This window comes from Hypanus sabinus, chromosome 18 (genome assembly GCF_030144855.1).
Source record: "Hypanus sabinus isolate sHypSab1 chromosome 18, sHypSab1.hap1, whole genome shotgun sequence".
In the NCBI taxonomy this organism is placed as follows: domain Eukaryota; kingdom Metazoa; phylum Chordata; class Chondrichthyes; order Myliobatiformes; family Dasyatidae; genus Hypanus; species Hypanus sabinus.
The window spans coordinates 64298588-64312950 of record NC_082723.1 but is presented as its reverse complement, the minus strand read 5'-3'; the positions used below and the strand labels follow the sequence as shown (position 1 = coordinate 64312950).

General features: G+C 44.0%; 1 protein-coding gene across 3 annotated transcripts in view; it reads left to right on the top strand.

Annotated features, from left to right (window-relative positions):
• The window catches only part of LOC132407687 (tectonic-2-like), a 56036-nt gene extending 44507 nt beyond the window's left edge, over window positions 1–11529 (top strand). For all 3 annotated transcript variants that reach the window (XM_059994537.1, XM_059994535.1, XM_059994534.1), the window contains 4 exons: window positions 5839–5980; window positions 6708–6851; window positions 9803–9891; window positions 10894–11529. In XM_059994537.1, the coding sequence (XP_059850520.1) occupies window positions 5839–5980; window positions 6708–6851; window positions 9803–9891; window positions 10894–11015 (497 nt within the window). In that variant the 3' untranslated portion in view covers window positions 11016–11529. The remainder of the gene's footprint in view (window positions 1–5838; window positions 5981–6707; window positions 6852–9802; window positions 9892–10893) is intronic.
• The last annotated feature ends 2834 nt before the right edge of the window (window positions 11530–14363 follow it).

The window sequence follows — 14363 nt, the reverse complement described above, 5'->3', positions numbered from 1 at the left end:
AATTACTGAAGTCTTCTGGCCACCATTCGATCCCCTCCGAACTCCTCAACTCGCAGCTTAGGACCATCCGAAGTGGTCAACCAAGCACATCTAGCTTCATCTCCTCTCCTCGGAGTACCTCCTGGCCTCGGACCCCTGCTTAGGGTCCGATCCTCGCCCAGTTTACAGCATCGCGTCCTCTCTCTCTCACCCCCTCGCACCGATCTACCCAAAAGCCCGCCAACAATAGCTTACAGACTCAGATGAAAGAACAACATTAATCCCAATTGGTTTACAAAGGAATACAATTCTCGTTATCAGTAAATTTTAGCCCAAACAAGCTTCCAGCACTCTCGCAACAAAAAAGCATTCCTACTTTTAACAAAACGAAGCCATTTTGATTACATACACAGTAACAAAGAAAAAAGAAGAAACCCCCTTTACACTCTCCCCCCACCAAATAAGAGTCATGTCCTCATGACTATTAAATAACTCGCCACCTTTCCTGCCAACACACCGTAACCCAAGCACAAGCAGTGACATCTCCTCCCCACACAGTAAACCTCATGCCCTGTTCCTCAGGTGCTACATAGACCAACTATCTGGGAGTTCCCTAATCCTTCTGTGACCTCCGTACCCCCTCACCGAAACCCTTCAGGCTAGGACACAACTGGGGATACCTTGGGCCCACTATCTACTCCTCTCTCAACCTCTCACTCATGCCCCCCACTGCACACAGCTAACCCTCCCCACTACACCTGACTCAGTGGGGGAAGGGCCAAAGGTCTCTTCCTCAATCGAGGGAAAGTCAGCAAAAGGCAGCATGTACCACACATCCAGCACATTATCCATCGAATCTGTATTCTTCCTCATTTCTGCGATCGGTAGCCGCTGTTTGATCTTCTCCAAACAGAAACACGTGGTCTGCACTGCTCCTGCAGTCTCTTCAGCCTCCTGTTCAGTATTCACTGCACTTCTCTCCAGCTTTTTCTTCCTCATGACTTCTTCCAGATCAACTTTCTCCAGTCTCTCCGTCTTCATTTCAAACTTGATTCTGTAGAGACAGTCACTCACGAGCTGCGACCTTCGCCAGCCCTGGCACGTGTCCAGAAAACACTTTAACTCTGTAGTTCTCAGCCGCTCCTGCAACGACCTCACTTCATATTCTCCTGAGGCAAATCCAAATACCAAGAGATCATCCACATACACCAAAACTCCAAATGCCTCCACATCCCCCATGGTCTTCCACATGCCCCGCAGGAAGGTTGCAAGGGCTCCAGATATGCCCTGTGGCATCTTTTCGGACCTGAATTTATAACGGCCGTCTTCTCCTTGTTGGCCCCACTCATCGGGATCTGGCAACATCCACTCCTCAGATCCAGTACCTTAAACCACTTCGCACCACTCAGATAGGCCATCGCCTCTTTGGCCCTCAGGGCCATATTCTGGTCACTGACAGTGCGCCTCTTCAGCGCAATACAATCCACACACACGCTGCCTACGTCTTCCATGGCTTCAGTCGCCGCAACCTCTCTCTCTCCGAGGTGTCTTCAGTGTCCACTAAGAGGGTCTCACCCTCAGATACTTCCCCTAGGCCGTACCACCACCGGCTCTTGTTTGAATTCGGTATCGGCCCAATGCTGCTACACATGTCCTGACAAGCAGCTCAAAACTCTGGGTGCATCGACAATGCCTCCAAACAGCGCTCACCTGCCTCCAAGCCCCCAAGGCCCCCAAGCGCACCAGCAGGATATTGGTTCTCTCTAGAACAGAAACGCTGCCCGTCTCAACAGTGTCCAGACACATCAGCATTAACGATTCATGAACCTCAGTCACCTCCACTTTTGCCTCCAAGTACTCCATTTTCACTGACCAACAACCGTCGTCTGGATAATCAGCGGCACTGGTACCCCAAATTTCCAGTGCCCTCAATGTCGTCAAGGGTAAATGCTTCCAATAACGGTTATAAAACAAACTGTGCAGCAACTTCACCGGCGCCCCGGTGCCGAGGATGGCTTTAACTTGACTTCCATCCATCCGTAACAACACCTGTGCACTTGGTCCCTCTAAGCCTTCAGGAATAAGGTCAGTTCCTTTCGGGAGTTCCTTGGTACATTGCTGGGAACGTGCTCCCCCAGAGACCCCAAGCCGTTCCCCCACTGGGCCTCCTCTTAAGTTTCCCGACACCTCTCGGATCAACGGAACAACTGATCCCCTTGACAGATCCCCTTGGCACCGCAAGTAATTTATCTGCCCCCCAGCCAAAAGGGATACCCTAAAAACTTTCCACCAATCTCCTGCCACGGATATGATAAGCCCCCCAGCTGCGACATTTGACTTCCAGTCAAACCAAATGCATTTTCCCACACTTTCCCAGAACTGGCAGCTGCCACTTCGAGGTAATTGCACCCAACAGTTCTAACAATGTCACCAGCCCGCCTACTCAAACTTTCAACCAGTCCCTGTCGCTTTCCCTCAGCCAAGCACTGCCACTCACCCAACAACTGACAGGCCTGCTCCACCCACGCCTCCGCCTCTTTAGGGCTGGACATTATTCCAACAACCGGGCGAAGCCTACCACTGCTGAAACATCCCAACCTGTCACTCCTCACTCTCCAAACAGTACGGACAACCCATGGTCCCACGACCATTTCGTCAACGCTAGTTGGTACTCGAACAACACCCTCTGGGGCAAAAACAGCCACCCCACCCAACACACATGCAGAGATAACCAGCAATCGCACACCCGCAAAGGCACACCAGCTCTTCGCCGCAGACATAATTTAAAGAGGGTGATCACACAGCTTCCACAGAAATCAATCCCGGACAAGCACCCCACAATGTAACCCCCTGGGTCGCCTCAGGCTCGCTCAACTCGTTCCCGTCTAGGGGGAGCAGCCTTTGGCCCCGCCAAACTGGGTAATCAGCTGCTGTGGATGTTGCATGATGTCCCCGCCTTGCCCAAAAACAGACAGTACACCATATGCGATTAAATGAGTACAATTTATAAAGGTTACTATAACTAAGTGATTAATAACGATACAGCATATATGAAGAAAAAAAAATAAAGAAAAGGTGCCAAACTTATCAAAGTCCAAACCACTTCGTGCACAACCGTTGGAGCTCAATTACTGAAGTCTTCTGGCCACCATTCGATCCCCTCCGAACTCCTCGACTTGCAGCTTAGGACCATCCGAAATGGTCAACCAAGCACACCTAGCTTCATCTCCTCTCTTCGGAGTACCTCCTGGCCTCGGACCCCCGCTTGGGGTCCGTTCCTCGCCCAGTTTACAACATCGCGTCCTCTCTCACCCCCTCGCGCCGATCTGCCCAAAAGCCCGCCAACAATAGCTTACAGACTCAGAAGAAAGAACAACATTAATCCCAATTGGTTTACAAAGGAATACAATTCTCATTATCAGTAAATTTTAACCCAAACAAGCTTCTAGCATTCTCTCACAACAAAGAAGCATTCCTACTTTTAACAAAACAAAGAAGCCATTTTGATTACATACACAGTAACAAGGAAAAAAGAAGAAATCCCCTTTACATAAGGAAATGCAGCTGGCTTGCTTTCACACCAGTGACCCACGAATACCAGAGAGATTTAAGGAGCAGCTAATCTACCAGGAGCTGTTGGTATTTGATAGTTCAAAGTAAATTTATTATAAAAGTACATGTTTGTCACCATATTCAACCCTGAGATTCATTTTCTTGCGGACATACTCAACCCATAATAGAATAATAACCATAATAGAGTCAATGAAAGACCAGTGTTCAACCAGAATGCAAATACAACATGAATGGAATATTAAGAATAAATAAATAAGCAAAAAAAATCAAAACCATGAGATGAAGAATCTCTGAAGGTGAGTCCATAGGTTGTGGCAAGTGAAGTTGAGTGAAATTATCCCCTTTGATTCAAGAGCTTGATGGTTGAGTGGTAGTAACTGTTCCTGAACATGGTGGTGTGAGTCCTGAGGCTCCTGTACCTTCTTCCTGAAGGCAGCAGCAATAAGAGAGCACGATCTGGGTGGTGGGGTTCTCTGATGATGGATGCTGCTTTCCTGCGACAGTGCTTCAGGTAGATGTGCTCAATGGTGGGGAGTGGACTCCCCGTAACCACTACTTTTTGTAGTATTTTCCGTGCAAGGACATTGGTGTTTCCATACCAGGCTGTGATGTAGCCAGTTAATATGCTCTCCACTACACATCTTTAGAAATTTGTCAAAAGTTTTAGATGTCATGCCAAATCTTCACACTCCTCAGGAAGTAGAGGCATGGTTGTACTTTCTTTATAATTGCCCTCACATGCCAAACTCAGGATAGGTCCTCTGAAGTAGCAACACCTTCGTTAGTGTTGAGTGTTTGGCATATTTCAACATCACTGAATTGTTTCATATTTTTTGTTAGATGTGTCTTGAATGATTCAGTGAGTATACCCATATAAAACATGTTGGTGTGATTTTGTCTGATGAGATTTCAGTCTCAGTTTAATTACTGCTGTGTAGTGAGCCAGCTCTGACAATGCAGCACACTCCCAGAGCTCCTTTCTCCCCAAAGAGCCTTTTGCCAGTCCACCACTTTGTACAGAGTGTACTTGAGGCCCCTTATGGCAACTTCTGGTCTCTTTTGGCAGCTCTATTCTGGCTTTTCGCAGTTGAGACGGGCAGGCTTTAGTATTGGAGATGGACAAGATGTTCTGAAATAACTTCAGTTCTTCATTTCTTGTGATAGTTAAGCTGTTCAATTCATCTACTATAGCTGATCAACCACTGTGCTAACGTTATCGAATCCAGGATGTGGTTTATCAGTACTGGCCAATGTTTCTTTTCTGGTGACTGTTAACCTTTAAAGCAAACTGTTGTTAATCCAAGATGAAAATAGATTCTGATCTGAGCACAAGATATAGGAGCAGGATTAGGCCATTTGGCCCATTGAGTCTGCTCCGGTATTTCATTATGGCTGATCCATTTTCCCTCTCAGCCACAATCTCCTACCTTCATCCCATATTCCTTTATGCCCTGACTAATCAAGAATCTATCAACCTCTACCTTAAGTATACCCAATGACTTTGCTTCCACAACCACTTAGGGCAATGAATTCCACAGATTTACCGCTCTCTGGCTACAGAAATTTGTTCTCATCTTTGTTCTAAATGGACGTCCCTTTATTCTGACGCTGTGTCCTCTGGTCTTAGACTTCCTCCACCAGAGGAGACATCCTCTCCTCATCCACTCGTGTCAAGGCCTTTCAACATTCAATAGGTTTCAATGAGATCTCCCCTCATTCTTCTGAATTTCAGTGAGTACAGACCCAGAGCCATCAAATGCTTCTTATAGGACAAGCCTTTCAATCCCGGGAATCATTTTCATAAACATCCTTTACACCCTTTCCAATGTCAGTGCATCCTTTCTTAGATAAGAGGCCCAAAATTGCTCACAACATTCCTAGATTGAAACTGACATGCCAATCCAGGATAGAGAATGTCCATGGTTTTCAATAATGAATTAAACAGAGGGTCCAGTTCTCTATTGGGAAACTCTTCCTTGGTTTTATCTGGAAAAGCAGGTAGTGCTTGGCCTGTATTTTGCATAACCCAACTCCCATCAAAAGCACATTACTTTGGCATTCTCTCATTTCATGTTTGAGAGATTACTCTGCATTGTTTACCTTTAGAATGATACCTACACTACAAAAACAATTCATGTCACTAAGCATTTAGGAATACCTTGTGGATATGATCAAGAGCTGCGTAAGTTCAATTTCCTGTAATCATATGTATTGTTCAAAGCTGTGAGTGAGAGCCTGTGGTTTTCAAATTGGTCACATTTATATAAATCATTTTTTTAATTGTAGCTTCATTTAAGGATTTCCCTGAAGGTAGATTTTATGGATTCTGTGCTGGGGTTCCTGCCGCTATGAACATTCAGTTTCTCACAGCAGTTGTTGGTGCGGTTGAAGGAGTCCCACAATGGGTGATACTTGGAGTTGAGGTCAGGTAAGAAGATGGCGTCACAGTTGTATTAGCTAGTTGGCATCTTCCAAATGTTGGACTAACTAATGTTCTACATACAACATAAATCAGGCTGCTCATTTCTGAGTAATTAATATTTCCCAATAGCAAAGGACATGCTTACCCTTGGGGCTACCAAAATGAAAAATTGGTTACTCAACAGAGTGGTAATCTTAGTGTTTAAACATCTTCGTTACCTCCTCAAAAATGTCAGGTTGGTAAGGCTGACCTCCTGTGCACAAATCCATGCTGATTATCTTCAAGAAGCCCAAACCAATCTTTCCCTTGTTTTACTCAGCTCTTACAGTTGTACCTTAGCCCTCTTGGCTGCTCTGGACATCCATGTTCTTCTCTCTTTGCCTTGCTGTATTCTAAAATTGTTTCTTTGGTTCAGTGAGGGAAAAAGTATTTAAAAAGCACTTGATTTTGGCCCTAGGTCCATCTTCCTTCACTGTGTATTGAATCATGTCACTTCTACTCAAAAATAAGCAGTCATATCATTGCACCCACAAATATGGTCCAATTATCTCAAAACATTGGACCTTTGCCAAAACCAAGCATGCTGTCCTTTGGTTATTTATCTGGCTTCTGTTAACTTTTGCTTTCCCTGACTTTTCAAACTGACATTTAAATCATTACAAATTACAGTATAGAAATATATTTCCTCCGGTTCTTCCTGTCACTTGTTGGACCAATGGCTTTGCCTTTTCAGTTTCTCCACAGTGAGCTGGCACATTTCTTGTGGAGGAGGAGATAGTGCAGCCTGCAAGAACAGTTCCCTTCTTCAGTCCTTCGCCATCCGCACGTCTGTGCAGTTTATTCAAATACCAGCCCAGCGAGAGCCTCCATTGACCAGGTACAAGGAGCTTCAAATGATTTACCATCATGTGCTGTTAATTCTTAAACTACAAGCTTCTCTCTTTCTTAATTCATTGTTTGGCTTTTGTTCTTGCCCTCTCCCTGGGGATGTGGAAGAAACCTGGAGCACCCAGGGAGGGAAGGAGGGAATTGGGGTGGAGGTGGGGAGAGCTGATGTGGTCACAGGGAGAATGTACAAATCTGCACAGACAGTATTGCTGGGATGCTCTTGTCCCTGTGCCAGTATCATTGTTGCTTGGGTATTCAATCTGGTTAGTCAAAGATCTCCAGTTGTACAATCTGTTAGAATCAAAGATTTCCAGTTATACAACTTGTTAGAGTCAAAGTTCTCCAGTTATTCAACCTATTATAGTCAATAAACAAGAAAATCAGCAGATGCTGGAAATCCAAGCAACACACACAAAATGCTGGAGGAACTCAGCAAGTCAGACAGTATCTATGGAAAACAGGACATTCGACGTTTCAGGCCAAGACCCTTCATCGGCACTGATCACCAGTTGTAATGTCTGTTATAGTCAAAGATCTCCAGTAGTACAACCTGTTTTAGGACATAGGAATTAGGCCATTTGGCTCATCGTCTGCTCGACCATCTAATCATGGCTGATCCTTTTTCTTTCTCTTCTCTTCAGTCCCACTCCCCGGCCTTCTTCTCATAACCTTCGATGCCATGTCCAATCAAGAACCTATCAAGCTTTGCCTTAAATACACTCAACAACCTGGCCTCCACAGCTACTTGTGGTAATAAATTCCACAAGTTCACCACCCTCTGGCTAAAGAAATTTTTCTGCATCTCTTTTAAATGGACACCCCTCTATCCTGAGGCTGTACCCCACCATAGGAAACATCCTTTCCACTTCTGACATGTCTAGGCCTTTCAACATTTGAAAGGTTTCAATGAGATCCCTTCTCATCCTTTTAAATTACAGTGAGTACAGACCCAGAGCTCTCAAACATTCCTCATATGATAACCCTTTCATTCCTGGAATCATCCTTCTGAACCTCCTCTGGACCCTCTCCAATGCCAAAACATCTTTTATTACCTGAGGAACCCAAAACTGCTCACAATACTCAAGGTTAAGCCTCAGCATCACATCTCTGCTCTTGTATTCTAGACCTCTTGAAATGAATGCTAACATTGCATTTGCCTTCCTCACCACCGACTCAACCTGCAAGTTAACCCTCAGGGTGTTCTGCACAAGGACACCCAAGTCTCTTTGCATTTCAGATTTTTGGATTTTCTCCCCATTTAGAAAATAGTCTGCACATTTATTTCTACTACCAAAGTGCATGGCCATGGCTTTTTCAACTTTGTATTTCATTTGCCACTTGCTTGCCCATTTTCCTAATCTAAGTCCTCCTGTAGCCTACCTGTTTCCTCAACATTACCTGCCTCTCCACCAGCCTTCATATCTGGCAACAAAGCCATCTGTTCCATCATCTAGGTCATAGATATATAGCATGACAAATATTGGTCCCAACACCAGCCCCTGCAGAACACCACTAGTCTCTGACAGCCAACCAAAAAAGGATTGTTTTATTCCTACTTGCTGCCTCATACCGATCAGCCAATGCTCTAACCATGCCAGTAACTTTCGTTCAATATCATGGGCTCTTAACTGTATTTGCTACCCCTTTTGATTCTGCATCCGGAATGCACTGATACTCACCATGCTGGCTGTAATTTTGACTTGTCTTTTGCATGCCCTTCCTGACAGTCTGACTGCACGTTACCTTTGCTTTGTTTTTTTTTACCCATCTGTCTTATCCTGAGTTCCTTCACTCCAGTTCCCATCTTCCTGCCAAATTAGTTTAATCACTCCCCAACACCTCTAACAAACTTGCCTGTGAGAATATTGGTCCCTCTTGGGTTCAGGTGCAACCCATCACTTTTGAATTGGTCATACCTCCCCCAGAAGAGAACACAGTGATCCAAGGACCTGAAGCACTGTCCCCTGCACCAGCTTCTCAGCCACGCATTCATCTGCCAACTGCCCTCACTAGTACATGGCACAGGCAGCAATCCAGAAATTACTATTCTGGAGGTCCTGCTTCTCAGCTTTCTACCTAGTTCTCTAAATTCATTTCAGGACCTCTTTGCTTTCCCTTCATATGTCATTGGTACCAATATGTACCAAGACATCGGGTTGCTCTCTATCCTCCTCCAAAATGTCGTAGACACTATCCGAGACATCCCTGAACCTGGCACCAGGGAGGCAACATACTATTTGGTTGTCCTTTTCACATCCTCAAAACCTCTTGTCTGTTCTCCTGACTATTGAGTCCACTGTCACTGCTGCTCTCCTCTTCTCCCTCTTTCCCTTCTGCACCACGGACCTATGCTCAGTGCTAGTAACCTGGTCTCCGTGGCGTTCTCCTGGGAGTTCATCCCCCTCAAGAGTATCCAAAGCGGTATACTTGTTGTTGAGAGGAATAGCCATAGAGGCGCTCTGCACTAATTACCTATTTCCATTTCCATTTCTCCTGACAGTCACCCAGCCACTCACCTCCTGCAACGTAGGGGTGACTACTTTCTGTAACTCTGATCTTTCTGTAACTCTCCAGTACAAGCCGAAGGTCATCCAGCTGCTACTCCAGATCCCTAACATGGTCTTCAAGGAGCTGCAGCTGGATGCACTTCATGCAGATGTAGTTCCCTGGGAGACTCTGGGTCTCCCAAGACTTCAGCATCTGCTATGAGGAACACACAACAGCCACTAGGTACAGTAAGGATCTCTCCTTTATTCAACCTGGTATAGTCAAAAATCTAGTTCAAATAATGTGAGACGAGTTGTTATCCAGCAGGTGTTGATAAAGTAAAGGGAATAGTTGAAGAGCAGAAATGGTTTCAAGGGGAAGGTGAAAGAATGGTGGGAGGGGGGGCTGTTTCATCTTGTGGTTGAAAGTCATTGGAATAATTTTGTTGTACAGCTTCCAGTTGACCTACACTGAATATGACTGTGCTCGGAATGACGTGTGTTGGCCTGACCTTGCCTATCCATTGACAAGGCGTTATACAGGTAGGGAAGATGCATTCATCTTGAAGCATTCCGTCAAATTCATTTCAGTAGCTTTTGAACTGAGCATTGGTCTTGAATGATTTTGTGCTAATCAGTATAAATCTACATCATGATCAATCTAACCCTTCCCTTTTACACAGCCCATAACCCTCCATTTTTCTTACATCTATGTGCCTATCAAAGAGTCTCTACTATACCCCTATTGTATCTGTTTCTACCACCATCCAGCAGAGCATTCTGGGCATCTCAGTGTAAGAAAAAAATCTACTTCTGACATCTCCATAAATTTTCTTCCACCCTTCTTAAAAGGATGTACTCTAGTACTTGCCATTGCTGCTCTGAGAAAAAGAGCCCTGTCTGATTTTTGCTTCCTTTCTCTTGACAAAATGTTTCTTTTATAATCATCCCCCTGTATTTTCCTCCATTCTGTCTCTGAAGCACTTAAGTCTCTGTTTGTATCACCACTTCCCTTAGCTGCAGGACCATTTATAAATTGCATTACAACCAACTAGATGTGGGTGTAATGTAGGAAACGAGCTACGGAGACATTCCTACATTCCTACTGGTGACGTTTCCATGTAGTGGCTGTGGAACCTTTTATACTCAATGGCAAAGGCATCCATGAATGAAAATATTAGTCTCAATTTGGGCGTAAATCCCAGGAGGTTGTGAAAAGCCAAGATACTGTAGGTGCTGGAACACGGAAAGAACTCAGCATCAGGTTGATGTTTTGGGTCGAGACACTGGATCAGGACCATGGGGTTTCTGTAGGATGGTTCTTGGAATGATGTCACCTTTTAATGTCCTGCAGCAAATACAATCTATTAACATCGCATTTCTTCCTAACTATTCTTTTATGCTCAGTAACATGAATGTGACACAAGCAAGGCACCAGCTTCTAATGTTCCTTTATATTTGCAAAGGAAATCATTTACTCTTGTTTTCTATGTTCACTCCCACAAAAAGAGATTTCAATGTCTAACAAGCCATGTGTTTGTCTAGGTGAAGCATACTCACAATCAATTGCCCAGGGAATGTTGCTGGTCTTCATCTTCTTGGTGACTGCAGTGTTGGGAGGTCCGTGGAACAAAGTACGGAAGGCTTGGAATGACGCGACCTTTTAATAGCCTGCAGCAAGCTTGATCCATTACTCTTATAGTGTTCAGTAACATAAACACCAAGGTTCAGCAATTCAGCATCCATTCAGAATCTACCTCTTCCCCACCTTCATTGTATCCTCCTCTCTTTCGTTAATGGTGTGCAAGCTTTTATTTCTGTTGTTCCACAAAGTAAGCAATCCTGTGGTGAAAGATATTTTGGTGTGATTTAAATTTGCAGAATTGTTGCTGTTTTACATTTTGATGCAACTGCAGAATTCATGCACTTGAATGGACACAGAACATAACATAAGCCACCCCTTTGCATTGTTCTAAATGTTTCAGTGTAAATATTTTAATGTATTTTTATATCGGAGTATTGTAAAACCCTGATATGGTTTTGAATACATGTTATTTTGTACTTAAAATTAGGCAGTGCATGACCATCTTTTGTTCTAAACCCAAAACGTTGTTTCTCTTGCACAATAGACTTGGAACTTGTCTTGATACACCCAAACAATAAATAAAAGATTGATATACAGCTAGGAGATTTCACATCATGATGAAGGCTGGTCACCTTTGAATGTTGTACCTACTTTCTTTGTGAATGGGAATGTCTGTCTCCATTTTTCTGAGGTTTTATTTGCCTTTTGTTGTATGCACTAAAGAGCAAAATATAACTTCCTCCTCCAAAGCATCTACTTCTCCTTTTCTCAACTTTGCTTCAAAGCGGATGCTCCTCTTCCCTCCCCTTTCACCTGTACTCTTGTGAATAGTCAGCACATGTGTCAGAACCTTCCTTCACAGCTGCCAACTGCAGTTAATGTGCTAAAACATCCCAGCGGATATGACAGGAATGTGTAATGATTCTGACCTGCACAAGATGTCAGCAAATGACCAAAAGGCTTGTGGTGGGACAAATTTGAAGGAGAAAAGGGAGATGGAGCTCCTGAGCTTGGGACCTTGATAATTGGAGGCATGGCTGTTAATGAGAAAATGACCAGAATTAGATGTACACAAGTATTTGAGAGGATTGCGTATCTGGGATAGGTTTGAGAATTAGGGTAGCAAATTCTACATGTTCATAATCTGTATGAGTGACTCATGGGAATATAATACATAATTAAGTACATTGAGGAATAAAACTGGGTGACATTGTGAGCTATGAGAAAGTTGCAGAGACCTTCATGGAATAGAAACATTATATTTTTCCCTCTTTCTATTTATTCACAGGCTCTGTTTGTACATTATATCTGCAGGCAGTGAGTTCCTGACTCACACACATGTTGCAAATAACATTTGCCTCTGTCCCTCTTAATTATTTTCCCATTTATTTTCTTCCTGACACTGGCTGTTCTCAACACCTCAATCTAAAGGAATCTAGAGGAAAGATTGAGTAGGTTAGGATAGTTTTCCTTAGAACATAGAAGATTGAGAGGAGATTTGATAGAGGTATACAAATTTATGAGGAGTATTGATAGGGTAAATGCAAGCAGACTTTTCCCATTGCATTTGGGTGGACCCACAACTGGAGGTCATGGGTTAAGGGTGAAAGGTGAAAAGTTTAAGGGGAACATGAAGGGAAGCTTCTTCACTCAGAGGGTGGTGAGAGAGTGCAATTAGCTGTCAGTGCATGCCGGCTCAATCTCAATGTCTAAGAGAAGTTTGGAGAGGTACATGGATGGAGGGCTGTGGTCCCAGTGCAGGTTGATGGGAGTAGTCAGTTTAAGTGGTTTCGGCATGGATTGGATGGGATGAAATTCCATCTGCACCACCACTCCACCCATTCATCTATATGATCCACACTGTATGTCCAGGCGTCACCCGCACAGCACTTTCTCTGTAAAACTGCAACACTATATGCTGTATTCTGCTTCTGTTACTACCTTGGGGTAATTATGTTCAGCATGATCCAAATGCATGTCACACAGAACAAAGCCTTTCACTATATCTTGGTGTGGGTGTCAATAATAATTCAGTAACAATACCACTATCATTACATTTAGTTCCCATCCTGGCACCTAAACCATTCATACAATTCCAGATTGTCCACCCCCTCCTCCTGTCCATCACTTATGGGGGCGGGGTCCGGATAGCCCCTTCTGTCAATCACATGGTGAGGCAGAATGATTGATTGTTCATGCTTGAGGGGTGGGTATGTGGCAGGGGTGGAGTTAGAAGTCCTTGGACTTCCAATCATGTGGCAGAGGTAGTGTTTGACTGTCAAAACGGAACAACCATGCTTCAGGGGAAGATGGGTTTCGGTCCAAAATGTCGATTGTCCATAGACGCTGCTTGGCTCATTGAGTTCCTCCAGTGTTTTATGTTCAACATTAACACTGAATAAGCATTACTGTCGACCAGTTAATGTGGTTAATGCTGTGTTAGATATCAAAATTCAAAATAAGTTTTATTATCAAAATACATATATGTTGCCATATACAACCTGAAGATTTATTTTCTTGTGGGCTTACTAAACAAATCTACAAAATGATAACCAAAACAGAATCAATGAAAATCGCCCACTTTGGGTATTCAATCAGAGTGTAGAAGACAACAAGCTGTGCAAATGCAAAAAGAAGAAATACTAATACAAATAAATCAGCAATAAATATGGAGAACTTTAGCTGAAGAGTCCTTGAAGGTGAGCCCATTGGTTGTGGGAACAGTTCTGTGATAGGCGAGTGAGTTATCCCCCCCGGTTCAGAAGCCTGACGGTTGAAGGGCAATAACTGATCCTGAACCGGGTGGTGAGAGTCCTGGGACTCCTGTACATTCTTCTTGATGGCTCTTCAGTGAGAAGAGAGCATGTCCTGGGTGGTGGGGGTCCCTGATTATGGATGTTGCTTTCCTGTGACAGCGTTTCATGTAGATGTGCTCAATGGTAGATTTACCCTCGATGGACTGGACCTTACCCAGTACTTTTTGTAGGATTTTCCATTCAAGGGCATTGTTGCGATGCAGTCAATATGCTCTCCACCATGCTGTATCTCTAAATAAATACAAGAAAAAAAAGACTTTGATACATTATAGCTTCCTGGGGAAGTGTCATCAGGCGGGGAGTCCAGAAGCTGGGGTTCAGATCAGATTCATTTATCATGTTTAATATATGAGGAGCGTTTGATGACTCTGAGCCTGTGCTCACTGGAGTTTAGAAGAATGAGAGATCTCATTGAAAGCTATCTCTTATTGAAAGGCCTGGATAGAGTCCATTGGTTGTGGGAACAGTTCAGTGATGGGGCAAGTGAAGTTCAGTTAAATTACCTCTTGTCGTTCAGGAGCCTGATGTTTGAGGGGTAATAACTGTTCCTGAACCTGCTGGTGCGAGTATTGAGACCCCTGTACATTCTTCCTGATGGCAGCAGTGAGAAGACA